The 27,343-nt window shown below is 51.1% G+C and overlaps 1 protein-coding gene across 2 annotated transcripts; it reads right to left on the bottom strand.

Annotated features, from left to right (window-relative positions):
* Positions 1–1,610: 1,610 nt before the first annotated feature.
* On the bottom strand, positions 1,611–26,779 carry AXIN2 (axin 2). Of its 2 annotated transcripts, none has more exons than XM_066200280.1 (11): positions 26,709–26,779; positions 24,775–25,705; positions 18,737–18,877; positions 13,336–13,438; positions 11,279–11,419; positions 10,610–11,106; positions 10,315–10,497; positions 9,811–10,029; positions 9,016–9,111; positions 7,513–7,680; positions 1,611–3,404 (listed from the first exon to the last, which is right to left on the bottom strand). In XM_066200280.1, exons 2-11 carry the CDS (start codon positions 25,596–25,598, stop codon positions 3,278–3,280), a joined length of 2,499 nt encoding a protein of 832 aa, XP_066056377.1. In that variant the 5' UTR covers positions 25,599–25,705; positions 26,709–26,779; the 3' UTR covers positions 1,611–3,277. The 2 variants fall into 2 exon arrangements, with proteins under 2 accessions (XP_066056377.1, XP_066056378.1); XM_066200281.1 differs by having other exon boundaries at positions 10,315–10,494.
* Between the last annotated feature and the right edge of the window lie 564 nt (positions 26,780–27,343).

Below are 27,343 nucleotides of genomic sequence, written 5' to 3'. Positions count from 1 at the left end.
ATGCCAGACCTGTAATCACGATCTTTATCCCGAGACAAGCTAAAAAACAAAATGTTTCTGAACTGCTGAAGGTAGGTGAACATTTTTTCAGAGTGTCACATATTAAGGTGGTGTCTAACGAGCTCCATGTCCCACTTATAATTGAAACAGAAGAGAGTATTCACTTTTCATTCATTTTAAAAAGACTATTCAAATACCCTTTCATCTCCACTAAACAGCCTGCCATGTATTTGAAGCCATTTTATATATTGTTTCTACAGACATCCAAAAAAACAGAGGTGAGTATTTTGGAACATTGATAGAAAGATGCAAAGGCTTGTGAGGCACTGAATGGCTTCAAGCTGCCTCAAACACATTCATCTTCCCAAGAAGAATTAGGCACAGTGTGATTCATTTTAATAGCAGAAGAAAAATAATACTACGATGTAGTGCTAAGTTCCCAACCTTTGATGGTAGACTAAAAAAAGAGAGAGAGGGGGGGGAAAAAAATCTTTCTTCCCTTATGTTGCTGAAGTCTCCCTACACCCATCCGTTATGTCCAGCTTATCAATTAAGATGAACCCCATGAACTTCAGATGGTTTTTTTAAAACAAGGCACCATCCATTTAAATGTGTAAAACTGCCTGCAGCTCCCTTGAACTGCAGGATTCAGTCCCCAGCCCTGTGTACTCAGTGTGAAGTTGAGCCCTTTGATACAAGTTTTACTGATGTTTTAAATGAAGTCTTCTCAAACACACAAAATAACCCAGATAATTTAAAACCTCAGAGAAAAAATAGGGTGGAGAGAGGGGAGGAAGAAGAAAAAAAAAAGCCCTAGGCAGTGCCATTGGTGAGGCAGAAGCAAAGGGCTGGCTCTGGGTACCAACAGGACAGACCAAAAGCAGCTCCACAATCGCCTTCCCAGCATTTCTCGCTTGAGCCAGGGCAGGTCTGGGCGACAGCTGGGAGACAAATCCATCCCTGCTATGGGCAGCTTCCCTGGGGAACAAATGAAGCTCATTCAGCTATAAAACAGGGTTTGTACCATAAGTAAGGGTGATGGGGAAGGTGCACAGAGAGGAGCTCCATGTTTGTCCTGCTCAGCAGCTCCCAGCAAACCTCACCCCAGCTCACCTTGGCCAGTGTGGCCACTGGGGCTTTACGGAGCTGGGGATTGCCCTGAACCTCACAAAGCTGAGTTTACTCTGGCGTGGGATGAAGGTGAGCAGTCCCAGCTCAATCACATCTGGGGAAGGGATGTGACCATCCCCAAAACCCAACACCAAACCCACCACCTGTGCCATGCCAGGAGCTCCAGCCTGGGGACCACCACATCCCTGCGGATGGTTCCATCGGCTTGGCTCCATCAACCTGGTTCCAACAGCCTGGCTCTGTCAGGTGAGCTCAGCACTGCAGTCTGGAAGCAAGACCAGGTTAAATTTGCAGGTGAGTTACTGGAAGGAGCTGTAAATGATTTAATCCTCACACTGAAGAGCAGTTCCAGCCTTTGCCTTGCCTCCTCCCAGCAGGAACAGCCCCATACCAGCTCTTTCCAGCTACCACCACAGATGAGAAAAAGAAAAAACCAACCCTTTTAAGGCATTAAGGGTGAAAAAAAAGTCAAGACAATATTAATTTGAAAAATATAAAATTTTAATAAAGGCTACATCTCTTAATTACAATAATTATTGTACCAAGTAATTTTTTTTTAAATGAAACTCTTTATAATGCATAATTTACAGTATAAGTAGAACAAAATGCCATGGCAAAAGTCATGAGTACAGGACTTGTAATAAAAGGCATAAAATATATTTATACATAAACCCCTTAAACAAGCAAGGGAAAGCTTGAACCCTGAATATAGGGCGAAGCATGGTCTGTAACACCATGCAGGCACAGGTACTGTACTGATTAAATTTAAAAACACTAGAGATAGTGTATTAATATTTCCACCATACATTTTCTACAATATATACAGACTTACACAAAGTAGCAATGGCAAACAGAACGCACAGATTAACTTAATCAACACAAAACCCAACTGTTGAAATGCAAGGTCTTTCTCGGGAAAGGGTTGTTCTGCCCCAAAAAACCCCACCCCACGGAGCTCCAGAGCCTTCACCCACATCTCCCACGGCCTGTGGGTGTTCAGGGTGAGGCAGAGAAAAACACAACCAAAAAAAAAAAACACCAAAAAAACAAAAACCCCAACCAAACCCCACCACACAAGGACTCACACGCTCCACGCCGAGCTGAACACGCCCCGTCGCAGTTACACGGCCTCGAAACACAAGTAGTGCTAACATTGAACAGCTAAAAACCTTCAGCTCTGTGGAATCCACACGGGCTTTTAACCTCGTGGTGTGCTAAATACAGACATGGGAATGGGATGGCTCCTTCTACAGCTCTCCCAGGCTCGGGGTTTTGCTCTACCTTGGGCACCACTGAGAGCAGCAAAGCAAAAACCTCGCCCCGCCGAAATCCATGGACAAAATAACCTGTTGCTGTTGTTGTTATATTGCATTTAAATAGAGTTAATGCTTAAGACCTTTATTTCAAATTAGAGCAGCATAGATTAAAATGCACCGGTCTCTAGATGAACGGATTTTTATTTCGGCTTTTATTATTATTACTATTATTATTAATATTATTTCTTTAGGAAAGTTTTATCTTCACTTGGAGAAATACTGGGCACGACCTCACTCCTTCCCTTCTCCTCTCCCTTAAAAAAAAAAAAATCATCACAAATGCGCTCATCGCCAAACTTCTAAATTTTAGATAGTGGGAAAAACGTAAAAAAATAAAATAATCCTTCCTCCCCTCACCCCACTTCCCAGCCCCTCTCTTCTCCATTGTTAAAGCAGCATATCCAAAAACTGGACTTAAGGGAAAACAGACTGTTCAATAAATATCAATAAGGATTACTGTTAAGGTAAGCTATACACAGTTTCTCTTAGTCCATAGATTTCAGATCCCCAGGAAATCATATATTATGTATGGAAGTCTCTCCAACACGGTCTGCATCTCCAATAGCCAACAGTGGTCATGTTTCTAATAAATAGTTCAGGGTTTTTATCATCTCAGTACCCAACTCATGAATAATAAATGCCATTTTTCTCCTCTAAGGCTAATTCAGCAAAGTCTTCGTAGACTTCACTTTTTTTTTTCTTCATTGGTTCAAAACTTTTCCTTCAGAACGTTTTTCTTTTTTCCTTTCCCCTCTTTCCTTGTCATCACTACTGTTGTGTGCGTCCACAGACTTTCCTAGGTCGAGTTTTCCTGGGAAACACAGACGGCATCAATCGATCCTTTCCACCTTCCCGAGGATCCTTCCTTCGTACATGGGCAGGACGGTCTCGTCTTCCCAGACCTCCTCGAACACCGCGCCGCAGTCGAACTCGTCGCTGGCCTTCTTGAAGTAGTATCTGTGGCAAAGGGAATTAAAGCAGAGGTTTAAAAAAAAAATCAAAAAAATTAAAAAACTCAAAAGGTATAAAAGGCTAAGGATGCTTTGCTGGTTCTGTCGTAACCACGACGTTTCCAGTTTCTCCCTCCTGAGGACGTTCCTCCAGGAACACCTCAGGCGTGCCCAGGTCTGGTGACTTGAAAGCATCCTCAGGGCCGCAGGGATGTGGTGGGATGGAAGGAGCAGGGCTGTGAACGCTCCTCAGGGGTGACAATAGCTTCCCCAGTGAGTAGATTACACACACTGGCAGTGGGTATCCCCAGCCATAAAGAAAATTAGAAAGCGCGGTGATTTCTGGTCAAATATCTCATTTAAAAATAAATAAATAGGATTTCAAAGCCAAGCATTCTTAAGGTTCCCCTCTCTCCCCACCTTCTTTCTTTCATGTGTTTTCTCGTTTCAAAGCTGAAGCCCAACATTAAAATTAGCAACTGTTATTAAAAGGATGAATGAAAAGCAAACCATCCCAGCTTCCTGCAACGCAGGAGCTGAAACTCTTGAGGTGTTCCCGCTGGAAAAAAACATCCTGGACTTGGAACAAGCCCATTCCCGGGTCCAAGCTAGGGGACACAAACTCCTGCCTCTGCTTCCCGAGGCTCAGGAGCATTCCGAGAGAGCCTGGTCCGGCCCCTGGGCCGTGACACGGGGAGGTCAAGTAGCAGTGTCCTGCATTCCTGCTCTTTTGCTCCGGGTCGTTAGATCATGAAGCCAAGGCTCCAAGAGACAAAAAGCACCCCCACCCCTCCTGTGTCAAACAGTAAGGACCCCTCTATTATCCTGAATTAGACCGTTCAGCTTCTTGATTAAAGGTTCCTTTTATCCCGTTTGGAGCTTTCTTCCTTCTAAGGCTGCTTAATTGCATATGCACAAATGAAGGGCTTCCATTCAGAGGGGTAGCATTTAGGGAGTCTGTCCGTCTGCCGCCGAACACCTCCTTGGAGATGCCTGCTCTCCCTTGGAAAAGGCCTTTGCCATCTGATTGCCAGGGATGGAAAATATTCCAGCAGATGGATTACAAAGAAAAAAAAGAGAGATATCTATGTAAAAAAAAATATATATATATAGATATCAAAAAATAAAAATTAACTCCTCCCCTGTAGTTTCCAGACAACTTGGGGCGGCAGATGTTTGTCAGGGAGAAAGGGGTTTGTAATTGTGATTTTCTTTAGGATTGCAAAGAAGATCAAATGAAGCTCACTTTTACTACTAAAACTGGAAGAGCCACGGGAGGGCCTTGGAATCTGACATTTTTATTTAGTGACTTGCTTTATGATGCATTTTTGCAATAGTCACATCGCCCTGCAAATCTCTTTATTTTCAGGGACATTCAGATTATTTTGGTAGAGGGATAAAAGATCTCTCTTTTCAGTCAAAGAGATGAAACCACCTCCAATTAGTCCAGGTAGGATCAGGATGTATTTTTGTGAAGTCATTCCAAGGAGAATTGACACATGTTGCATCTTTAATGGCTCAGCAAGGAAAAAAAATGTATTGAGTCCTTCAGAGCCTGCACACAGGGAAGACAAGGGCCCAACTCCCAACTTCCATGCTGCAGGTCAAGGCCACAATTCCCCAGGACAGCAGCCTTGATATAAACCCAAAACACCCAAGGAAAGTTTGAATGAATTACAAAGAACTTTCCCTTCCTTCTCCCTTGTCCAGATAACAGCTGCTCTTCCCAAGAACTTCCTCCCCAAGCCCAAGCCCTAGCTGTGTTTACAAAATTTTTATTTGAGAAAACACGCTATGACCTTTTACATAATTACACCCTTATTTCGCAGAGAAACGGGGAAAAATAAGAAAAGGAGGAGGCAAAGCAGAAAGAAAAAAAAAATCCACCCTCACAACATCTTCAAACAAGTCACTCTGCTCTTATTTGCTCAGCAATGGGCTTTCCATTGAAACATATTTTATGTGGCAAGCTTTGCTCCTTTTTTTTAAATTTTATTTTTTGGGACATCTGGCACCAATCGAGGCACGCGGGCCCGGCCTTGCAGCTCTGTTTTGAACCGCTGCCATCCCCAGATTACCCGACACCACCCACTTTTCCCTGTGCGTGTATGTTTGTTTTTTGTTAACGCCATCAGTATTAAATCACTGCTTAATTCTATTTTTTTTTTTTTAATTTTTTTTGGGGGGGAGGGGAGGAAAGCCAAGGCAGCGCTTCCCCGGCGGGGCTCTGGCATCGCGGGAGCCCGAGGTACCCGCCTCGCAAACTGATCCAATCAATAAAGAATTTGGAGAGTGGAGCATTTCTGCATGTCTTTGTGCATTAAATGAAAGGCAAGGGCTTCAAAGACATGCTTATTAAATGTGCCTTAAAAAGAAATCAATGCCAGATGTGACCAAAGCAGCCTAGTTAGTGCCTCCCCGTAACACACACGCTACTCCGGGCACTGCGGACCTCTCCCCTGAAGGTCACCCGCAGTTTCACTCAAAGTCCAGCCAAAAGTCAAAGCTTAGATCAAAATGATTCCCTGGAGGTACACACATTTGTGTAATTAGTTTCACCTTGTGTCTGTGCAAGATAAAATACTGGGCACGTACCCAAGTTCCTTTTATAAATTTCTGTATTGTCTTTACCCAGGTGTAAAGGGGTGAGATCTAAGCAAAACCTTGTTTCATCCTTGTCAGTCACTTAAAAACATTTTCTAAAGTAATTACAGTCCGACAAGGCACAAATAATTGCACCTGGAGGGGCTTTTGGGCCACAGAGGTTTTAGGAGCCTAGTCCTGCACTTGGGCATCACATGAAAAATGTCACAGAAAACCAACAAACATTAAAAAAAGTTGGGTTTTTTGGGGGGGATGGGACTACACAGCCACTAGGCAGTGGCAGAGCAGTGGAGAGGCCAAGGAAATTCATCTGCAAATGAGGAGGAGCACAGTGGGACAGGCTTTAGGGGCTGGAAAACGATACAAGGGTGCCAGAAGCCCAGGACCTATCCTGCAGGGTGTCCAGGTTGGGTGCACTTGCAGGTTGGTGCCATCCAATGGCAGCTGGGTGGGCTGCCAAGATGGTTTGGAGAGGAATTGGAATATTTCAGCCCCACTGTGCAAGAGCCATGGTGAGATCCCAGCTTGGCATCCCCCAGCCTGAGAGTGCCCATGGTCACCAACCTCTGGCCTGTACAGGTGGACTTTCCACACCTAGAGAGAGGCCAGTGATGGGGCAGCAAGGTGAGAATTCCTTGTACCAAACCAAAATGACCCCTTGCAGGTTAAATCAGAGGCTGCCAGTGACAGGGCAAGACACCCAGCTCTCTGAAGCACCACCAAATTCAGTGCAAATTAAAAAAAAAAATAAAAAAATAGCTGGAATGTCCCTCTCCTGCTCACCCTGCAGGAGAAGTAGCCAAAAGAGCACCCCAAGAGTGCTCGGATCCACTGGGAAAGGGCAGCCAAAAAGAGCCAACGTGAAGGTATTGCCACGGCTGAGCAGAGGCAGCAAACTGAGCAGAGGAAGCAGCAAACTGGTTAAACTGGGAGATGGGAGCTAGAAACCAGACCAGCAGGGTTTGTTGGTGTTTCTGAGGAGGAACTGGGTATTGCTGGTGGAGTTTACCCCGCAGGGCAGAGGTTTTTTTCCCCTCTAATGAAGAGAAAAAGGAGCAAGCTCCATGTCCCTCAGCAGCACCATCCCAGCCTGTCACTGACCACATTTATGGCCACACCATTGCAAAAAATAATCAAAATTTAAATAATTGAACAGTAGGCAAAGCAGGAGGCCAGCACCCAGATGAACACTGACCCCAGTTTGGAATCTGAATCCTACTGCTCCACGCCTTTGCCACAAAGCCATCCCAGACTTGAAGCTTTTTGGAGAAGGGCTGGAGCACAGGTCCTAATGCAACTGGGAAAAGGCTGGGGAGGAAGGGAGGAGGTGGCTCTGCAGCCAAGGCACCTCTCTCCATCTCCACGTTGCTCCTGCTTTGAGTGGGAAGGGACTAAGAAGATCCACAGCCTCTGAAAATCCAAAGCGTCACTGCAGCGGCCCTGCAAAATACCTGCCAGTTCTTCTGACTTGTTGTAAGACACTAAAGAAGAGACACATCACACATTCTTACCTGTAATTTCCCTTTTTGCTCAGCTGTTCTTTAAAGTGCCCAAGTGTCAGGCTCTGGGCCTTTAACATCCTCCTGTAGGGAATTTCTTCTCCGCAAAAAAAATAGGTGACAACCAGCTCACCAGACTGAGAGGTGTGAACAACTGGCAGTTTCTTTGGCTCTTTGTGACTGCAAAACAGAAAACACACACACAAAACCCTCTATTTTTCCATTTGAGAACAGGCTGCCTCACCTCACTCCAACCAGCAGCGGAGTTGGTGAAAGCTGTCAGAAATACCCTGGGTGGAACCCGAAAATCAGATATTCCTGCACTGCCTGGGAATTTGTTGGGATGCGTTTGCACAGCCCTTTGCTGGATTTCCACAGTGGGAAACACGGAGGGGTTTGGGTGGGGAGGGTCCTCAAAGGTCATCCAGTTTCAAGCCCCCTGCCATGGCACCTTCCACTATCCCAGGCTGCTCCATCTGGCCTTGGGCACTTCCAGGGATCCAGGAGCAGCCACAGCTTCTTGGGCAACCTCAGGGCCTGCCCGCCCTCACAGGGAACAATTCCTTCCTAATATCCAACCTAAATCCACCCTCCTTCAGCTTGAAGCCATTCCCCCTTGGAGCATGGCATGGCAGAGGGGGAGCTGGGGGATGGAGGTTGGGCTCACCCTCCCCAGCGAGCCCCAGGACTGCACCCCCAGGATTTTAAAGGCTCTTTTCATCTGCCCTCACACAAAACACCTCCCAAGCCTCCTCCTCATGCCCAAACCCACCTGCAACCATCAGCCCCCAAAGCAAACCCCCCCTGCCAGATGCTTCACCTCAAGCACCCAGGTAATCTTATTTTTCCCAGCGAGGATAAAATTAACTGGATTCTGCCATTTGCACCCAAGCAACGCTTCTTAAAGAATAATTAAAACAATATTACCCGGCAAAATGGCAACACTCTAGTGAATACCATGCAGCCAAATCTACAACTGCTTCTGAGGCAATGTACACTTGGCGTGTCAAAAGGTCACAAAGTGTTAGTCCGCAGTAATTTAGTCTTCCTAATTTGTTCTAAGTCTTTGTAGAGTGGTTTCAGAAAAAAAGCTGCTAGCAAAGACAGCTGGTGGACTTAAGGTCAACCAATTAAAAATGAAAGGCTCTAGTCAGGTGGCTCAGTCTGGACTTCAAACATTACTCATTGCTTAAGATGAAGAGGGTAAGAAAGAAAACTTTAATTATTTAGGCCATTTTAGACCTCTCTGTAGCAGATTTCTTGTTAAAAGAACCATCCTGTAATTAGACTAATCCAATCTTTGTCCACTTTACAGGAATGCAAGTTAAAAAGAGCCAGAGACAAGATTCGAAAATGTTTTGTTCTTTCTTTAAGAAGGATGTTTGAAAGATGAAATTTCAGATATAAGAATTTCCTCTCCTTTCAAAGTGCAATCCATTTAATGAAAATATAATTATGAGCTATATATATATATTTATTTATTTCCCAATCCTTTTCTGCACGTGCAATACTCACTCTTCTGTCGTTAGACTTGCATTGCAGAAAGGGGAGCTTCCCCCCTGAATGGCAGCGGAGTGGTTTCGGTCCCTCTGCTGATTTGAGGCTGAACATCTGAAGTGGGGAGGGGGAAAGCAAGTGGGGGGAAAAAAAAAAAAAAAAAAAAAAAAGAGAAAAAACAACTTTAAGAAAAAAAATTGTTGAAACACAATCTTCTTAATTGAAGTCTCCTGTGGGTCGTTAAGTTTGCTCTTTGTATCAAGCCTCACATGTTGTAAACAATCAAAGGAAGAATTAAAAATGCTGTGGGCTAATTTATCCTCCCATACCCAAATGAACGATAACCAGTCCAATTCCCCACTTGGTATGTAGCTGGAGCCTGTCCCAGAGGAAAAACGGGCAAATTACAGCCATCAAAAGAGTGGAAGTAATAGCCTCGGATTCCAACTATTTGTGCCGATGCAAGGCTGTCACACGTCCCCACGGCTGTCCCTCTGCCTGGACAGGCAGGACACATCCACATCCACCCACAGCAAACCTCTGTCACACGTGCCCACGGCTGTCCCTCTGCCTGGACAGGCAGGACACATCCACATCCACCCACAGCAAACCTCTGTCACACGTCCCCACGGCTGTCCCTCTGCCTGGACAGGCGGGACACATCCACACCCACAGCAAACCTCTGTCACACGTCCCCACGGCTGTCCCTCTGCCTGGACAGGCAGGACACATCCACATCCACCCACAGCAAACCTCCCCCGGCCCCGTTTGTCCCCAGGGTGGGACAAGGACCATCCCTGCTGTGGCCATTACCGCGGCTTCTGCGGCTTGGAGACCTCGGCCAGGCGGCGACACGCTTCCTCCAGCTGGGCCAGGGTGTTGGGCGGCGGCAGCGGGGGCATGGCGGGGTCCTGCACGAAGGGGTGGGCGGGCTGTGCCCCGCGGGGGTGGCCGCCCGTCCCCCAGGGGTGGTGGCGGCCGGGGGCCCCCTTGGCGCAGTCGGAGCTGTAGGCCTTCTTTGTGCTTTGTGTGCTTTGGGGAAGGGAAGAAGTCGGGTTAGAAAAGCTGGAAAATATGACTTTAATAGCAGCTCCTATTCTGCTCGCTCCCTCTCAAAAGTCTGTCATAACATGAAAGGAGGTTTATTGCCAAAAACATGACATTTTTGTGGTTTTTCTGGTTCTGCGGAACAGCTTTTATATTAAACCGGAGGAGCAAAGAGTCTCATTTGTTTTTAGCGATTGTAAAAATAGACAGCCCATGTAATATATAAATATTTACCGGGAGCGATATTGCTGTAGACAGCTGCGTATTTACCTATGGGTCTTGTGCTTGTTTTGTCTCTCGCTCTCCAGCATCCACTGCCAGACGTTCTGCGCCCGATCCGCTTCGCCCCCGGGGAGCTGCACCCCACCGGGGCCCGGCAGCCCCCCGTCCCCGGCCGCCAGGGCCACGCTGTCCACGCCTCGGCCCGGCCTCTTCAGCAGCGTCCCCGTCCTGCTGGTGGCGAAAAGGGACACGAGCCCATGGTCAGCCCCTGTCCCCATCGGCCCCACCGCAGCGGGATGGGTGATGGTTTGGGGCGGGCGTAACAGAGGTGCTGGTGACTTACCCGAAGGGCTCCAGCGGAGAGAGAGGGGGGTCAGTGTTTTTGGGGTGGCCCTTGCACTTGGGGTAGCAGTAGTAATCGCCGCCCGCCGGGCAGCAGCACTGCACCCGCTGCGCCGCCTCGGCCTCGATCTGCTCCTTGGTCTTGGGCACGGTGTGGTGGTGGATGTAGTGGTGGTGGACGTGCTTGGTGGTCTGCTTGGTGACGAAGGCCTTGCCCAGCAGGGCGCAGGCGGCCAGCGAGGCCGTGCCGGGCGGCAGCTTGCCCGTGGGCAGGCGGTCGGGCGAGCGGGCGCGGGGGCTGTGCCGGCCCACGCCGGGCGATTGGCAGCCGGGGGTCTTCAGCACGCGGGAGACGTGCTCGTCCAGGATGGCCTGGGGGTCCTCCTCGTAGCTGCCCGAGGGCAGGAGCGACAGCGGGTGCTGGGGGTGCTGGGGGTTGGCCACGTCCCGACCGCTCTGCAGGCTGGCAGGGAGCTCGGCGCCCTCCTTCTCCTCGTCCTGCCAGACAAGGGATGGCAGGGAATGAATGGAAGGGGCCGGGAGCTGGCGAGGTGCACGCAGGGGTGTCCCCGTTCTCCCCCCTCCCAGCCATCCCCGGGGGACAGGGAACGGCCCCCTCCCGCCGGCCCGGCCGGGTGGGCACGCGGAGCTCTGGGAACGCTAATCCTACCTCCTTGATCTGCTGCAGCCTCTCCTCCAGACAGTCCATGGTTTCCTGCTCCTGCTTCAGCTTCTCCAGCCGGGAAATGAGCTCGGCGGCGAAGGCGGCTGGCTCCACCGGGGTCATCTCCTTGGGAAGGCGGTGGGTCCTCTACAAGGAGCGGGGACAGAAGGCACAAGGCAATGTTTAGCGGGCGGCGCGGGGCGCGGGCGCTCGGCCGCTGCGGCATCGCCGGCCCCGCTACGCTTGTTGTGTCTCCATGTTTGGATGAAAAGACGACCGCAACTAGGCATGGTCTGCTCTGGATTTTTATGAGCTAGTGCTGTGGCCTCATGGAGTGACATCCTCCCCACCAGCGTTTGCCTTCGGCAGGAGCAGTTGGTCGCACTCTGAGGAACCCCGCTTGTTCTCTCTGTAGTACAACCAGCCCATCAGTAGCTACTCTGAAGTAGAAAATCTTCAAAGACTGTTGTCAAACATCAAAAAAAAACCAGAAAAAAAAAAAGCCAAAAAAAAAAAAAAACCCACCAAAAAACCTCTGAGGTGGGAGGGAGAGAGACTTTAACTAAAGGAATAAAGTGAGTATAAACAGAAAGGAGTTGGAAATTAAAAAAAATAAGATGAGGGAGAAAAAGGGAAAGGAGGAGAAAAAAAAAAAAAAAAAAAAAAAAAAAAGAAGTCAAACGGTTGCAGATCAGAGAAGTGCTGGTAATTTATTTCCTGGCTACACACTGGGCACCTTTGAGGTAGTGTTGTCTCAACAGTGTCCTAGATCTCTTCCCCCCCCCCTCCATCTCTTTGTACAGAAAATGAAGAAAGCTGCTGCAGGCTAGCGGTGCTACACTGCTGAGCTTGGCTGCCTCAAGCAGATCTATCAAGGGAAAAAGGGAACATCTCCAAATCAAGTGCAGAATATAAAAAGGCAAAACGCGAATTTCTGCCAAAAGAAGCAAACATGGCAGGAAAAGGGGAGGAAAGGGAAAAAAGAAAAAAAAAGGAGGAAAAAGAAACCACCCACTTGACTCTGCCCTCCCTCCTGCCATCCCCACACACCCTCGCCCCCACTCTCCCTCTTTCCCCCCCCTGAAAGCAGAAAGCTGAACTGCCAACTCTTTCACATACTACCCACCAGATGAGGTGGGGCCTCTCTCCGGCAACCACTTAGCTCCAGAAATGATGTGAGGGTAGAAAAAGGCCACTCTGCTGGAAATTGTCACTCTTACACAAGCTGGCTCTATTCAGTCCCTGATCAAAGCACTGCCTTACAGAGAAAGTCGATTTGCACGCCCTGGGACAAAATAATCTAATTTACAAGCTCAGGCTATAGAACTTTCTTTAGGAAGGAAGGGGAAAAAAAAAAATACCAAAAAGAAAAACCACATAAACCACCCCCCCACCTTCCACCAGAAATATCATCTATGACTTCTTGCTGCTTAAGACAGCAGAAAGAGGAATTTTAGCATATTAATCTCAAGACAAGATAAGTTTATACTTGTCTGTGTAAACAGTTTATTCACTGCAGGAATCGAGAGGCTGCAAGTCAACTGAATTAGCAAGTCAGCGAGTTAATTTTGAAGAGCAGGGCAGCACCATGCACTGGATCCCCTCAAATCCAGGCACGGATCTGCTGCCAATTCTCTCTTTTGGGAGCTCCTGCTGGCCCCCAGCTCACTGACACCCAGCTCTTGCAGTGATGCACACGAGGCCAAGCCCTGCTCGGCACCGCAGGAGTCTCAGGGTGGTGGCCAGAGCCAAGGTTCCCACTAGACCCTACTGGGACATGTCCACTTGGGGTTTAGCCAACAGGGCAAATTCAGCGCCCCTGAAAACTCCTAATTAGCAGCTGGTTTCAGGAAGGACCGAGATGTGACCGTGCACAAGCATGGCTTTGGAACGATGCTGAGAGCGCATGGCTCCTGCCCAACACCCGGCAGCACCTCCCCTCTGGCATCAGCCTGGGCTGGAAATGCTCTCCTCCCCTGCTCCCTTCCCTCCACCCGTGCCTGTCCCCAGCCCTGGCATTTCCCATGGCCCACCCAGACCCTGCAGCTCCCTCCTGGACTCACCGGAAAATGAGGTAGAGAAACTTGACCGTTGGCCTTGACGCTGCGGTGCATTTCCCGCTGGAGCTGCTTCTTGCTCCCAATTCTGTACGGGGGGATCCCATCTCTGCACATGGAAGAGAGGCCACCGTCAGCTGGGGCTGTGCCCATGCTCTGAGACACTTCTCCATCCCCTCTGGAACCACCCAGGCAGCCGCAGCCCTCGTTCCCAGAGGTGCTGAGCCCTCTGGATGTCACCCGAAGCCTCAAATATCCGGCGGTGCGGGAAGTGCCTGTGTCACCAAAGGATGCACATGGATGTGCAGTAATTAAGCAAAAGCTGAAAAGCTGAAGGCAACTCCACATGGGCACACGTCCAAAGATCCCATCAGCTGCACTCCCAAGGCCCTTCCAACACCAAGTTTCTGCTTCTGACCTTTAATTCTAGGCTTTTCTCCATCCAGTTATGCTCTCTAGGACCAAAACGTTCCTCAAGCTCTGGAACAGCCCATGAACTGCTGGCACAGTGGAAACAAGGAAGAGGCCGAGGATGGATGGCCATCCAAAGGCTGCTCCCCCATCTCTAGTCCCAGTTCAGATCCAGGATGTTCCCCCTGCCCTGAGGCTGGCCAGCACAGGACACCTCGAGGTTTGGTCATGGCCTGTCCTCCGGACAGGACACTGCTGCCCACAGCCACCCCAGCTCCTGCCAGGAAGCCACGAGGAGACACCAGGCCAGGAGCTCAAGGCTCTCCAGTGGGAACAGCCCCCCGCACATCCCACTCCAGGCACCACAGGGCGTCTTCACCCATCCACACAAAAAATTACCCCAGTGAGGATGAAAGGGCCATGCACAGACAGCGGGGCCAGCCGGAAGAGCATGCCTGGAGATCCTGAATGTCTAATTCCACCACTTCCCTCAGACTGCCTGAAGAACCTTGATCTCCAGTGCCGTCCCTTTCATCCACCTGCCCCCACACCTGACTCATCTCCTGAGAGGAGAAAATAACTCCAGCCCAAGGAGGAGCAGGCAGTGCTGGCCCCACGCTGCTGCCAGAGGAGCCAGCGTGGCACAGTGTCCCTGCGTGTCCCCTCCCGTGGCCATGGGGATGGTGGCCACACTCCAGAACACCTCCCCAGAGACACCATGTCCCTCTCCTGGAGGAGGATGATGAGATGCCAGCTCTCAGTGTTGAAGCTGGCGATGGCAGAGCTTTGTGAAGATCTTGGCCAAAGCCTTCAGTTGCCATTAATGAGCAAGACTAAGCTGCAAAGCCTGGAGTGAAGGAGCAGAACAATCCCATCTTAATAAACCTGGAAAAATCTTTATAATAAAAACGAGCATGCTGGGAGGCCCCTGATGCCACAAGATGAGCACCTCCTCTAGACAGAGTTTTTGAGCACATGTGACATGGAAAGTGAAAGGAGCTGATTGTCCCCATGTCCCCACTGCACAACATGGGGCTCCAGAAGCTTTCTGGAGGAGCAGCCCAGCCCAGCACAGCCAACGCAGCCACTGGTGGCCACCAAGCATCTCTCCACTGCTCCATGAAGCATTTCTGCTCCACAAACCCATGGAGCAAACGGGGCTTGGGGCACATGACATGTCTTAGTTTTGGGGGAGGATGGGGGAAAAGCAAATCTAAGGGGAAGACAAAACCACCTGTACCTTCAGAGTTGTGTTTATTAACTGGGGCTTGCCGAGACAGGGCTCTCTTAGGGAAGACCCTCAGCACAAGGAATTCCCAGTAAAACACGCATTTCAAAGGTAAGCAAAAATGCCAGCACGGACCTAGGAACCCATGGGATGAAGCCCATTACCACGCTCAGTGCAAAAGGAGGTGTCCTCTGCCCATGAAGCCCAAGAGGCCAGCTGGGGACGAGCAGGGAAGCAGCTCAAGGGCGGTGTGGCCACCACAAGGATACAACCAGGGAGCCCTGCAGCCCTCCTGCACTCCCCACCTCCCTGCAGCCCTGCAAGCACGAGATGCTGTCCCCAAGCCCTCTGCTGTGACACACATCTCCTCGTGGGGTATCCCCAAGTTCCCAGCTCCACAGGGACCATCTCTGCCCAAAGGGACAGACCTGGGGCAGGCTCCGGAGCAGGAGTGGGGACTTACTGTCAAGGAGGAGCAAGAAAAGCAATGCAGACCCAGCAGCATGGGCTCCTCACTTTAAGATCTGCCCTCATTCAGGTTGATACAAGAACTGCTCCTTCCCCCTAAAATTCCTCTGGATACAGCAGAGAGCCCCACATCAAACCTCCAGCTCCCTCCTTCCACAGCCCTGCCTTGTCAGAAGAGTTCTGCAACTTGTAACAACGTGCAGAATTAGAAAAAAAAGGAATCAAAAAACCCCCAGAGGTATTTCTCTAGGATGGGAAGGCTGTGGAGCAGCTAGGGAAAGTTAGCCTGGGGAACGGGAAGGGACTTTAGCAGCAACTTCACTGAGTGCTGTCTACATCCTTTCCTAGAAAAGGAGGGAAAATGGACAAGGCCAGGGTCGCAGGGGTGACCAAGGAGTGACCCCTGACTGCAGGAGGGACAGATGGATGGGGCTGAAGCCACCAGCAAGAGATATGGGGGGGGCAGGGGGAACCCTGGTGCTGCAGCAGATCCCCCAAGCAGGGGAGAGGACCTTAGAAACAAAAGGGCTGAACTTGGCCTGAGGTTTCGGGGCAGGCCAAGGGTCAACCCCAGCTCTCCAGGTGCCACCTCTCCCCCTGCTCCAACAGGCAACATTTGCACTCTCTTGGCTCCTAAAAGCTGCGGGCTGAGGAGCTACAGAGCCGAGGCACTAAATAGTAGAGTTTAATTATAAACATTTCAGCTAACCAGGCTGGGGCTAAGCCAATCTGTTTCTGGGGGAAACACTAGTTTGAAGTCTTCTACCCAGTCAGCTGCCATTTAAGCTGAGCCAATTATCTTAGCCTTTTGACTCAGATGTGCCTGACCTAACCTGAATGTAGTTTTACTGCTGCTTTGAAATATCAGACTCATGCGCATATGCATTCACTCCCATCTTCATTTGGCAACGGCTCTGAAACAAGCCTCTGATCTTGCCAACATCAAAAGCCTGGTTTGTAAGATAAGGTAATATTTGAAGTTTGCTCAGCAGCATTCCCCTGTGTCCAAAGTAAATCCATAAATAAGATATAAGCAAATAAAAAAAAAAATCCCCTTTCCTCCCCCCCCCCCCCCCAATCAAGAAATGGAAATAGAAATTTGCATGATGCTTTGTGGCTATTGCAAAATATATAGGGACAGACTGATCCCTGGCTTCTGGAATAAAATAAAAAAGGCAGATTATGCATTATTTGGAGATTTCTCCTAATCCCAGGGCAGTTCAGACTCAGATTTATTAAAAAAAAAAAAAGCTCCAAACTCACTTTACTGCTATGTCTGATAGACTTTTCCAGAACAAGTTTTTCCTCTTCAGTTGATACCAATATGAGCCAAGAGAACTAATTTGTATTCGTGCTGCTGGAAGAGAACAAGGCCCCCCGTTCCAGGGGGATAAAACCTGACAGGCGGAGTGAGCACCTGTGCTCAGCCAGCGTGGGTCTGTGCCCCCAGCACACCCCAGCACCTCCAGCTTCCAGGAGAGCCGGTGCCAGGAGCGCCCACAAACCCCAACTGTTCCACAAGGGATGCTGCCAGCAGCCCCCTTCTCCTCTGCAAAGGAAGTTTGACACCAGCCTTAACTTTAAGCCCAGCCTCCAGAACTGGCAGTTGACCTCTCCCAGCGCCAAAAAACGCCCTGTGGCTGGAGCACGGCACAGGGAGGGGCAGCAGGGGTGCCATGCCACAGGATTTCTCCCTCTCTGCCACCCCCGGGCGGCAGGAATTGTCCCTCTCTGCCACCCCCCGGCCTCCCCGCCGCCCCCCAGCCTGGAGCTGCGGGCAGTTTAATCAGCCAAGCTTCCCCAAACTCTCACAGCCTGCGCGGGCCATTGTTACGGCAGGAAAAAACAGGCAGCTCCTTTCAGGCGCTGCTTTATGGGGAGCTCCTATTCACTTGTTCAAGCAAATTTCAAAGCGGGCTGCTGCCCTCTCATCCCCGCTAAGCTCCCCTGGACTAACAATGGGCTGAAAGCGATTCAGTTAAGCCTTTCATCCACCATGCACTTTATTTCTCACTCAGTGCTCTCATCTGTATAAGGCCTACAATTGGCATTGCTGTGAAGAGAGGGTATAATCCTAGCCCTGTGAATCCCAAGTGACCCTACACTGGTCCAGAAATGACTAACCCAATGAATGCTCTGTTGACACATGATCACATACAACCAGAGCCAGTAAGAAGAAATAAAGAAGTCACCCTATGATTCAGCTCTTTTATTTAATGCCAATATTGTTCAATAAGGGAATCTGCTGGGACAACAAACTATTTTTTTTCCGTAATATCAGTTCAAAACACACATGTGCGTTAAGAAAGTAAAAATAAAAAATTAAAAAGGGCTTTTTGTTTATGCATCGAGGATTTTTGGTAAATCCTGTTTTCCGTTGTGCATCTTCACACATGTTGACATCAAGAACCCAGCACGAAAATCTCTCTGAGGGGCACACAGGGACCACTGGACGTATCTGACACAGACACTGGAGAAGTTTCAAGATGACAGACCAGCAATGCAACACTCTGTTTACAGGTGGGCTCTTCTAGAGCACTTCAGTGAAGATCATGAAACACAAACAGCAACATCTGCCTTCTGGTCAGCTGAAGAAAATGGTCCTTAGGAGCACTAAGTGAGCCTCACTGTCCCCTCTACAGAAACAAAAGCACCATTTCGGTCCTGCTGGGGAAAGCAAACTGACAGTCCAACCCTGCTCCCAGCTGCACACTCCTCAGCAGCCAGGAGAAGACAGATCCTGCAATTCCTGGGCTCAGCCACTGCATCATCTCTCTATCTGTATGCTCCTGAAACACCCACACCTGATCCATGCAGCTCCATCCAAACGGCTCTTTGAAGACTGCCCCAGCCACACTAGACGAGCAGCTATTTGCCCCTTCAGGTCACTGGCCCTATTAATGTACATTCTGACATTAATGACGAACGTTAATTACAGAAAGCACTTCCTACAGGAAGTAATCTCCTCTTTGATGACTGATAACTAGTTAAGGAAGCCTGGCCTTAAGACAAAGGCTCAGGGAGATTCATTCACTCCTTGGGTTAGTCAGGCAGCACCAAGAGCCAGGGCAGAACATGTTTGCTCAGCTGCAGTTGCAAAATGGCAAGAGAGGGATTCATTACTTCCCTGCATCCGATACCTGCGGCGACGGCGCGAGAGAGAGCGAGAGAGGCTGCCATGCCCTGGCTGGGGCACACACCCTCTTTGGGTCGAGCAGGGTGATGCCCCACACCAGCAGCATCAGCACAGCTGGTTTGCAGGTGTCCCAGCCCGAGACGCGGCCAGCCCCAGGTACTCACACGCTGCTGTCGGTCATTGACATGGAGTCGTCCGTCAGGGCATCGCTGGAGATCTCGCTGTCGTTGGCGCTGGTGGCCGGCGCGAAGACATAGCCCGAGTTCACGTGGTAGGGGTTAACAGGGTCGTTCCTCTTGAAGGACCTGGCACAGGCAGAACAGGAATCCAGTTACCACACGGTCCTGGGCTTCAGGGCAGCACCATCCTTATGGGAACCACACTCACCGCCCGCTCAACCCCTCCGGAACCAGCCAACCATCCGCTGCTCAGACGTGACCAGCACACTGCCTAAACCAGGACACTCTGTCTGAACACATCCAGAGCACCACCTTAAAGACTTTAAGCATCTTCTGAAGTGCTCTAGAAAATTCCAGGAAGCGCCTCTGCATCCTTTGATACCCTGAAAAGCTCAGTCCTTAAGGCTTGATGCTGCCCTGCTGAGGTCAGCAGGAGTTTTGCTGTTGGCACCAGCAGGGAGAAGTCCAAGAAGTTCACAGCTCAAGTCTCACTGAAAGTCACAAGGAACCAGCCAACAATGCTTAGCTCTACTCTGAAGACAAGGGTTAGGATCCCTTTGGAAACAGAAGTTATTGGTATCTCTGTTGCCTGAACCAGGAGAACTGCCTGGAACTACAGGGGCAGGACCCCCTCGTGTCAGAGGCACAGGGCAGGACTGAGATCTGCAGTCCCAGGCTTGGCCTCCCAAGGACAGATGCCACCTTCCTGGCACTATAAAAACACACAACAAAAAGGCCCAGCTTATAGGAGAAGCTCCTACTCGTGGTTTTTTTGCATAGAGTTGGGTGGGGAAGAGGAGGATGGATGGGGGACGTGAGGAGAGGCCGGCACTGACCCCAACACCTCCGGCTTCACCCGGAGAAGCAGAGCCAAAGCTCAGCCTGGATGTTTGAGCTGAGCAGCCAGGAGCAGCTCTGTGAAGAATTCATGGGCAGTGACACGGGCTGTGATGGAGCAGGGCCAGGACACTATGGCAGGGTCACTGCAGGGAGGGCCCCCGGGCATCCCCCGGCCTGCTGCCTCCACCACTCCAACTTCCCAGCCAGGATCAATATACATATCCTGGCAGGTGATAAGGGGATTATGCAGGGAGGTTTGGAAGCTGCATGTTAAGGTGCACATTTTGTTCCTCTTCCAGGGCAAGATGGGGTTGTTAAGCTTCTGCCTTTGTATATCAAAGCAAAAGGCCTTGTCATCTGATAAGGACTGCTGATTTTAATAATTAGGGCCACTTACCCAGAACTTGGGGGCCTAAGGAATGTGCCAGCAGGCTCGGCAGGTTTTTTTTTTTTTAAATGGGTTTTCCACCTCCCTGCCCCCCCTGGGGCTGGAGGGACCAGCTGGGTTTAGGTGACAGCAACATCCTCCCACTGCCCCGCTCTCAATCTCCATCCTCATCCCAGTGGCCCCATCACCCCATCCCTCCTCCCCCAGCACCAAAAGCAGGAGCCTCAGCAAGGCTTAAGTTTTTAAAAAGTAAGGGGAAGTAAAAAAAAAAAGAAAAAATGAAAAAAGGAGGGGGAAGGCTGGTGGGGAAGATGGGCCTCTCTGGTAGGAGCGGCGTGGGGCTGGCTGCAGGCAGGTATTCAGCCCAGCCGGGGCTGCATTCCTTTCCAAGGAGGCCAAGGCATTTCTGATGGGGAGATCAAGATGTTAAAAAATACAGATCTGGGAAGGAGAAAAAAAAAAAAAAAAAAAAAAAAAAAGAGATAGTAAGGAATGCCACAGGAAAGAAGTTAAATCTTCAAAGATAAATTAATTCCACATGTCGGTGAAAGCAAAGTTATCCTGCTGCTACTACAGGAAAGTCCCTCTAAAAACCACGAAGTCTTCTCTGGATCAGGGGGATGTGGGGTCCCAGAGACCCTTCCAAGGGCCCTGGTGGGCTTTTGGGTCAATGTGTAAGGGATGCAGCTCTTCCCACTATTTGATTTGAAACCATCTCAGCTCCTGGGAGTGCACCTGAGGACCACAAGGCTCAGGATGCTCCAGGAGGCTCAGGGGTGCGGATGCTCCCCAGCACAGGCCCAGCACCTTGCTGGGAGGTGTCTGTCACCCCTGTCACACGCAGGGGTGGGTTTGCCACGCTGCTCTCACAGGAGGATTCCTGCAGAGCCTGAGCCGGGGGCGGAGGCAGCGGGTCCGTGTGGGCATGGCACAAGGAGAGGGAGGTGTGTCCAAACATATCATTAGAGAAAGTGGCCGGAACTAAGTCATCTTCCCAGCAGCGCTGCAGCATCATTCACCTACCAACACCTCGTGGACAAGAAAAATAATAACCCCTAAAGCTGGCATATTTGTCAAGTCCTCATCCCTGCTCCACATCCGACACAGAAATCTCCCCATCCTTTCAGAAAAACAGTGGGGGCTGTTTTGCTGCATTGCATGTTTTTGGATTTTTTTTTTCCCCCTCCCCTTTTTAATTTGACCACCTTACTCCAGTAATTGCACCCAGATGCATCAAGTTGCCTGCGAGGGTTTTAAATTCCAGGGAAAGCGGTGGTCTCCTGCCACAGATGCTGCACACACAAACACGGCCCAGCTCCTAACTCAACATGCAAAGTGTTTTCAGCTGTCAGGTAGCAGTTGCTCTGGAGCTTCAAGGAGAATGTCTGATGTTTCTCAGCCTATTCTTATCTTGATGCAATGACACACAGCATGTAACTCTCTCTCTCTCTGCTATGTTAGGCAATGGCCATATCAGAGGTATTCTAATGCCATGAAAATTTCAGGGGGGCTACTGGTCACATCCCCTGTTATGAGGGTGGAGTTTCAGAGTCTGGCGGGTGGGGTTTTTTTTTACTGTCAGATTGCTTTTAGAAATAAAAGCACTTGGGCAGGTCAAACCACAGACTTATACAGAGAGAGAAAAACTGTACAAGGAGCAGTTGGAGGCAGCACTGAATCTCATTAAGTATTTTCTTGGGACAAACATCACTGGACAACCATGGGTTTAAAAAAATTTAAAAAAAAAAAAAGGGCAAAAAAACCCACACATGCACAAACCTGAAAAAAAAAAGTATATTTTAACACAACTATGTTAATCACAGCTTCCATGCTCTAATTGTAGAACACTGCTCGGAGCATAGCTTTACAATGGCATCATTTACTTCAATAATTGAAGCCAAACTTGGTTCCAATAACTTCACACACAAGGAGAGCTGCACCAGCGGGTCCTTTCAAAGGCCAGGAAGCACTGGGAGCAGGCAGAAGGCCATCTGCAAGCCCCAGCCTTCCCCCAGCAAGGCCAGTCCCACTGATGTTGGAGCCTAATGGGAGGCAGATGAGTCCACCTTGGGCTGCACAGACTCCCGTTGCCCCGCTGGCACAGCAAAGGAAGAGGCGCTCTCTGTGTACACAAAGTCGTGCGTGGTAAATTTAGAAGCGCGTATAAATAATAGCTGGAATTCCTGGAGCATGGGGCCAGGTCCAGCACAGCAGCGTGGGGAGGCCAGTTTTAACCACACCACAGCCCAGAGGGGAGGGGAGTCCGCCTGGGAGGACAAGAAGGAGGTCCTGCTTTTAAAATATTCCCTGCATTAGGGCTCCAAACACACAGCCAGCAGTTTGCGAGCGCCTGTTCCCCAGCCAGGTGCAAACTCTGTGTTTTCACTTGACTTCTCCTGTTCCTGTCCATCACCGGCGCCGGGGCCAAACAAAGTCTTTCAACTTGTCGGGTTCCTGCGGTCTCCGGTTCGCCGTGGGTTTGGCCGTGACTCCGTGCCCTGGGATTCCCAGGTGGTCTCCCCTGCACACACCAGGCTGGCCCGAGATCACCGTCAGGTGGGCTCAGCCCCGGGCTGGCCGGGATAATCCCACTGAAACCCACCGGAGCGAATGGCCGGAGCCCGCACAGCCCTTCAAACCCAGAGCACGCTGAGCAGAAATTCCTTAATTCCAACACACACATGAGGGAGGTGTGGTTTGGCCACTCACCAGGAAAGACTTTGTGCGAGCTTCAGCTCCAATCCTAGCCGCGATCCTAAACGCTGAGTGATGAGAGATAACCCATCCATATGCTCATCAGCTTCGAGCACATGCACGCACAAGTGGCTTCACAAACGGGAGGAACTGAGCAGCATCTCAGCTTGACCTCCCCTCTCTTTGCATTGAGATCTCTTGGCCCCGTGGAGAGCAAAAGCTCCTGGAAATTCAACAGAAGGTGATCAAAGCAAAACGCACTACCTAATGTCCTAGGAGGGTAGATCTGACATGTGAGGAGCAAGCTGCATTAATCCCTGGACAAAAAAAGGAAAGAAAAGAGGGGGGAAAAGAAAGAAAAGGGGGGAAAAAAAAGCCCAGCGCTAATCAGGCAAGCATCCACAGCGCTGCAAGAGCTCTCCTGGACAAGGCACATGTGGGTTTAGCAGGGCCTGCAGCTCTGGTAGAACATACAGCCAAGCCCTTCCAGCCCTGAATCCCAACAAAGGCTCAGAGATAAAAGCATCAAACATCCCCCTCCTGGAAAGCCAGCGAAGGGCAGCAGTTCAAACCAAGTTCTGGAGAACAGCAGATGCTCAGGCAGAAACGCTCAGGCACGAGATGAGGATCCCAAAGCCCAAGTCCTCCCCGGAGCAGCTGCCAGCGCTGCCCCCCCGCAGCCCCCCGGCAGGAGGGGTCCGGAGGCCACGCCGGGATGGAGCGCATCCCTTCTGCCCCCACGCCCAGCACCTCCACCTCGCCCCGCTGGCAGGACAGCCTCCGGCACAGGGAGAGCACCAAAGAGGCTCTGGAGCACCCTCCGGGGCACGGGGGACCCTGCCAGCCCCCCACGGCACCAGCGAGCCCGGCACAGCTGGAAGCTCTCCGGGGGCAGGAGAGGAGAGCTCCAGCAAAGCCTCCCCGGGAGAAGCCTGATGCCCTTTGATGTCCATGAATCACAGACACACTCTCAAAATTCCTGTAAACGAGATGTCAAACACTCACCATACCAACCCCCAGGCTGCCGGGCCGGCGGAGGAGAGCGCACATCTGCAGCAGAGCCCTCTCCTCTCAGCCCTGATTCAACAATCCACATTTATGGCAAGGGTGGGGAGAGGAAAGAATACATTTTCAGAGGATTATACAACTCATCATTTGCTCATCAGAGTCTCTCTTTCCCATCCCCACCCCCCCCCCCCGCACTTCGAGATGGCTCTTACACTTTCCTCACCCTGACACCGCTGTGCCATCAACATTTCCAACAAAAGAGAAGGGTCTGGCAATGCAGATGCACCCCAGGACCGGGACACAAGGACACCCTGTCACCGCACAACGTCCCCACATCCCTGTGGAGACAACCACCTCTTAACGAGCTTAACTCTGAGCTCAGGGCCAACACGAGAGCACCAGAGACCAACCAAAGATCTATTAGTCCACACCTGGAATGCCTCTACCACCTTAAACACTCAAATTTTAGGTATCCTCCTGCATGCACTGGCTGAAAGCCACCCTAGATGGATGGCTCTGACATGACACCAACACCCCACGCCATGGAGAAGCTGCACATCACACACACACACACAGAGTCAAAAAGAAAAAAAAAAAGAAGCAGATTCTGCCCAAGTTGCAGAGTTTGGTGCAGTCAGTGCACACATTTCCTCTTCCACGACCGCACAATTGCTTCCCACATAACCAACATCGTTAAACACCGGTTGATGGTGGAGTTGGGGAACTGGTAGGTTACATTATTCATGTGTCTCTATGATCCACTCCACTACTGCTCTTAATAGGTTTGAAAGTTGAACCAATAATTAACGTATGTCCGGAGGACATAGTTGCTATGAAGTTTTTGATCTATAAAAGAACTGAAAGAGCCAATAGGGCTTCAGAGCACAGGATCTTGTTTTCCTCTGTAGAGGGGGGGAAAAACCCCACACTCAGACAACACCCCACAAATTCCAGCGTTTGGAGGTGCGGGGAAGCAGCTGTGCTCCCAGCCCTTCAGGAAGCCCTGCCTCCCCTCGATTCCCACCCCAACAGCCTTCTGAAAAACACTCTCAAAGTCCTTAAACCAAAGCACAATTTCCAGGGGTTCCCTTACCTGTATCCGTTCTCAATCGTTTCCGTGGCTCTGACGTTCGCTGTAACCCTCAACGTCTTGCTGGATAGTCCAACTACCGAGGGCAAGATCTTGTTTTTGAAGTCTGCACAGCTCCATTCCTCTTCTTCATTCAAGGTCGGGAGATAGCCACAGACAACTTTTAAGCTCCCCAGTCCATTGCTGTTCATGTAAGCGGGATTCTCTCCTCCACTCCGTACATATTCGAGGTATATATCAGAAGTTAAAAACATCTGGTAAGCATTTTCCTCCATCACAGTCTGAATCTCAGTCTGTGCCTGATCAAACATGATGGAATCTATCTGCTGCTTCTTGATGCTGTCCCTTATGTAGGTCTTGGTAGCAGGTTTGAGCTGCTTGGAGACGATGCTGTTGTTCTCGATGTACCTTTTGTAAATAGCTTTGGCTACTCGTAAAGTTTTGGTATCCTTAAGGTCCATCTGCCTGAAGCCATTGCAGGCAAACCAGAAGTCTAAGGTATCCACACATTTTTCCCTTTCCAGAAAGGTCCGAAAAAGATAGGCACCATCTTGATCTCCCAACAGGGAATGCAAGGATTTGGTCCATCTGGCCAGAGGGGAGTCTGGGGACGCGCTGCCCTCCGGCTCCCCGAGTCCGTTCTCATTCCTCCGCGGGGCAGGAGGCACCGGCATGGCCTTGAAGCTTTGGCTTTTGGGGAGAAACGAGCTGGCGAGTTGCGGGCATGGTGCTTCTCCTTCCTCCCCCGGGACAGGGGGTCGGGGGGCGTCTTCCCTGAAGCTGCTGCTGGGGTCTGGGAGGTGGGCGAGGACCACGGCGCTGCTCATGGCTCCGGAGCTCGCTGGGGAGAGGGGCTCCCAGTTGCTTCAGGAGCTGCCTTGTGCCTCTGCCTGCCTCTGCCTGGAGTCAGCAGGGGATCCTCGGAGCCTCCTCTCTGCAAAGGGGGAAAAAAAAAAAGGGGGGGGGGGGGGGGGAAGAAAAAAGGAGTATTGATCTAATCAAAACCAGATCCTCCCAACATCAAAGGCAAAAAGTAAACAGGCTTTTCAACTCCTCACAGTCAAAAAAAAAAAAAAAAAAAAAAAAAAAAAAAAAAAAGGAAGAAAGAAAAGGAGAGAGAGAGAGGGAGGGAGGGAGGCAGGGCAGAGGGAGCGGGGCTCTATCGCCAGCCCGATCGCGACTATCAGATCCGCTCCGCTGAACTCCCGGCGCACTTTTAGCGGGGCCGGGGCGGGGGTGTCAGCGCGGCCCCCCCGCAGCCCTGGGCAGCTCGGGGCGTCCCTGCCCCGGCATCTGGTTTCCATTTGCCCCTCACCCCAGCCCCGCTCCCCCCGCGCTGCCCGACCCGCGTGTCCCCCCTCCGCCAGAGCCCATTCTGGGGCGCTTCTCTGCGGGAATCAGGCTGGAGCAGGCACCCCCCCAGATCCCAAAAATACACTCCCGGGGGTGGGTTAAGGCGAGGCGGCCGTACCTGGGCGCTGCGGGGCATCCCGGGCCCCCCGCATCCCCCCTGGAGCCGAGGACTGCAACCCCGGCTCTGGAAAAGGGGCACTAAATGGGACCGGGGGGGTCCGAGGGGGGCAGCCCCCAGCCCCTGGCTACCCGGCGTGCCAAATAATAATAATAATAATAGTAATAATAATAATAAAAACCTGCACCAGAAATGGCGACGGGCTGGGAGGAGGGAGGTCGGAGGGGGAGGAAAGGGGGGGAAAAAAGTCCGGAGCGACTTGGAGCCTGCGAGCCGCGAGCAACAGCCGAGCCCGGGCGGGCACGGGCAGCGCCGAGGCTCCGCGCCCGCGGAGGGCGGCAGCGCGGGCACCCCCACGGGAAAAAAATATTTTTAAAAAAATGTAAGAAAATAACTGAAATGAGGAGAGAAATCCGTATCTCAAGCAGAAGAAGCGGCGGCCGCCGCCCCCGAAGTTGCCACTCACCGCCGAGCCGGAGCTCGCTGCGCGCCCGCGGCCCCGCCGCTCCCCGCCGCCGGCAGCGCGCAGGCTGCACCCGCTCCCCCCGCCGGCCTTCCTCCTCCTCCTCCTCCTCGCCTTCCTCCTCCTCCTCCTCCTCCTCCTCTCCTCCCCGGCGGTGCAACCGCATCGGAGAGCATCGGGAAAGAGGGGGGTAAAGGGGGGGGGGGAGGGGGGGGGCTGCGAGGGAAGGAGCCCACTGCGATCCGCGCCTCCCTCTTCTCCCTCCCTCCCCTGGTTATTTATTTTATTTATTTTAAATACAAAAGCGCAGGTCCCGCCCCCCCCCTCCCTCCGCCCCCCGCCCCGGGCTCCCCCCACAGCATCAAAGCGCAGCCCGGCGGAGCGGTCCTGCAAGGGCGGTAGCGAGGACAATTTTTTTTTTTTTTTTTAAATAAGAAAAAAAATAAAAAGACGCAAAAACAGGCCCCAAAGAATTTTAAAAATTAGAAAGAGAAAGAGGGAGAAGCCGGGGGAGCACCCCCTGCCCCTCCCGGTGCTCCCACCCCCGGGGCATCCCCGGTGCGAGGCGTGCGCGGGGGCGGCTCCAGCGCGGGCGGGGGCGGGGGGAGGCGTGCGGAGATCTGCGCTGGTGAGGAAAA

This window comes from Chamaea fasciata, unplaced genomic scaffold (assembly GCF_029207755.1).
Source record: "Chamaea fasciata isolate MVZ Bird 193981 ecotype frontalis unplaced genomic scaffold, bChaFas1.0.hap1 SCAF_19, whole genome shotgun sequence".
Taxonomy (NCBI): Eukaryota; Metazoa; Chordata; class Aves; order Passeriformes; family Sylviidae; genus Chamaea; species Chamaea fasciata.
The sequence above is the reverse complement of the archived record's forward strand: the minus strand, read 5'-3'. Positions and strand labels throughout refer to the sequence as shown.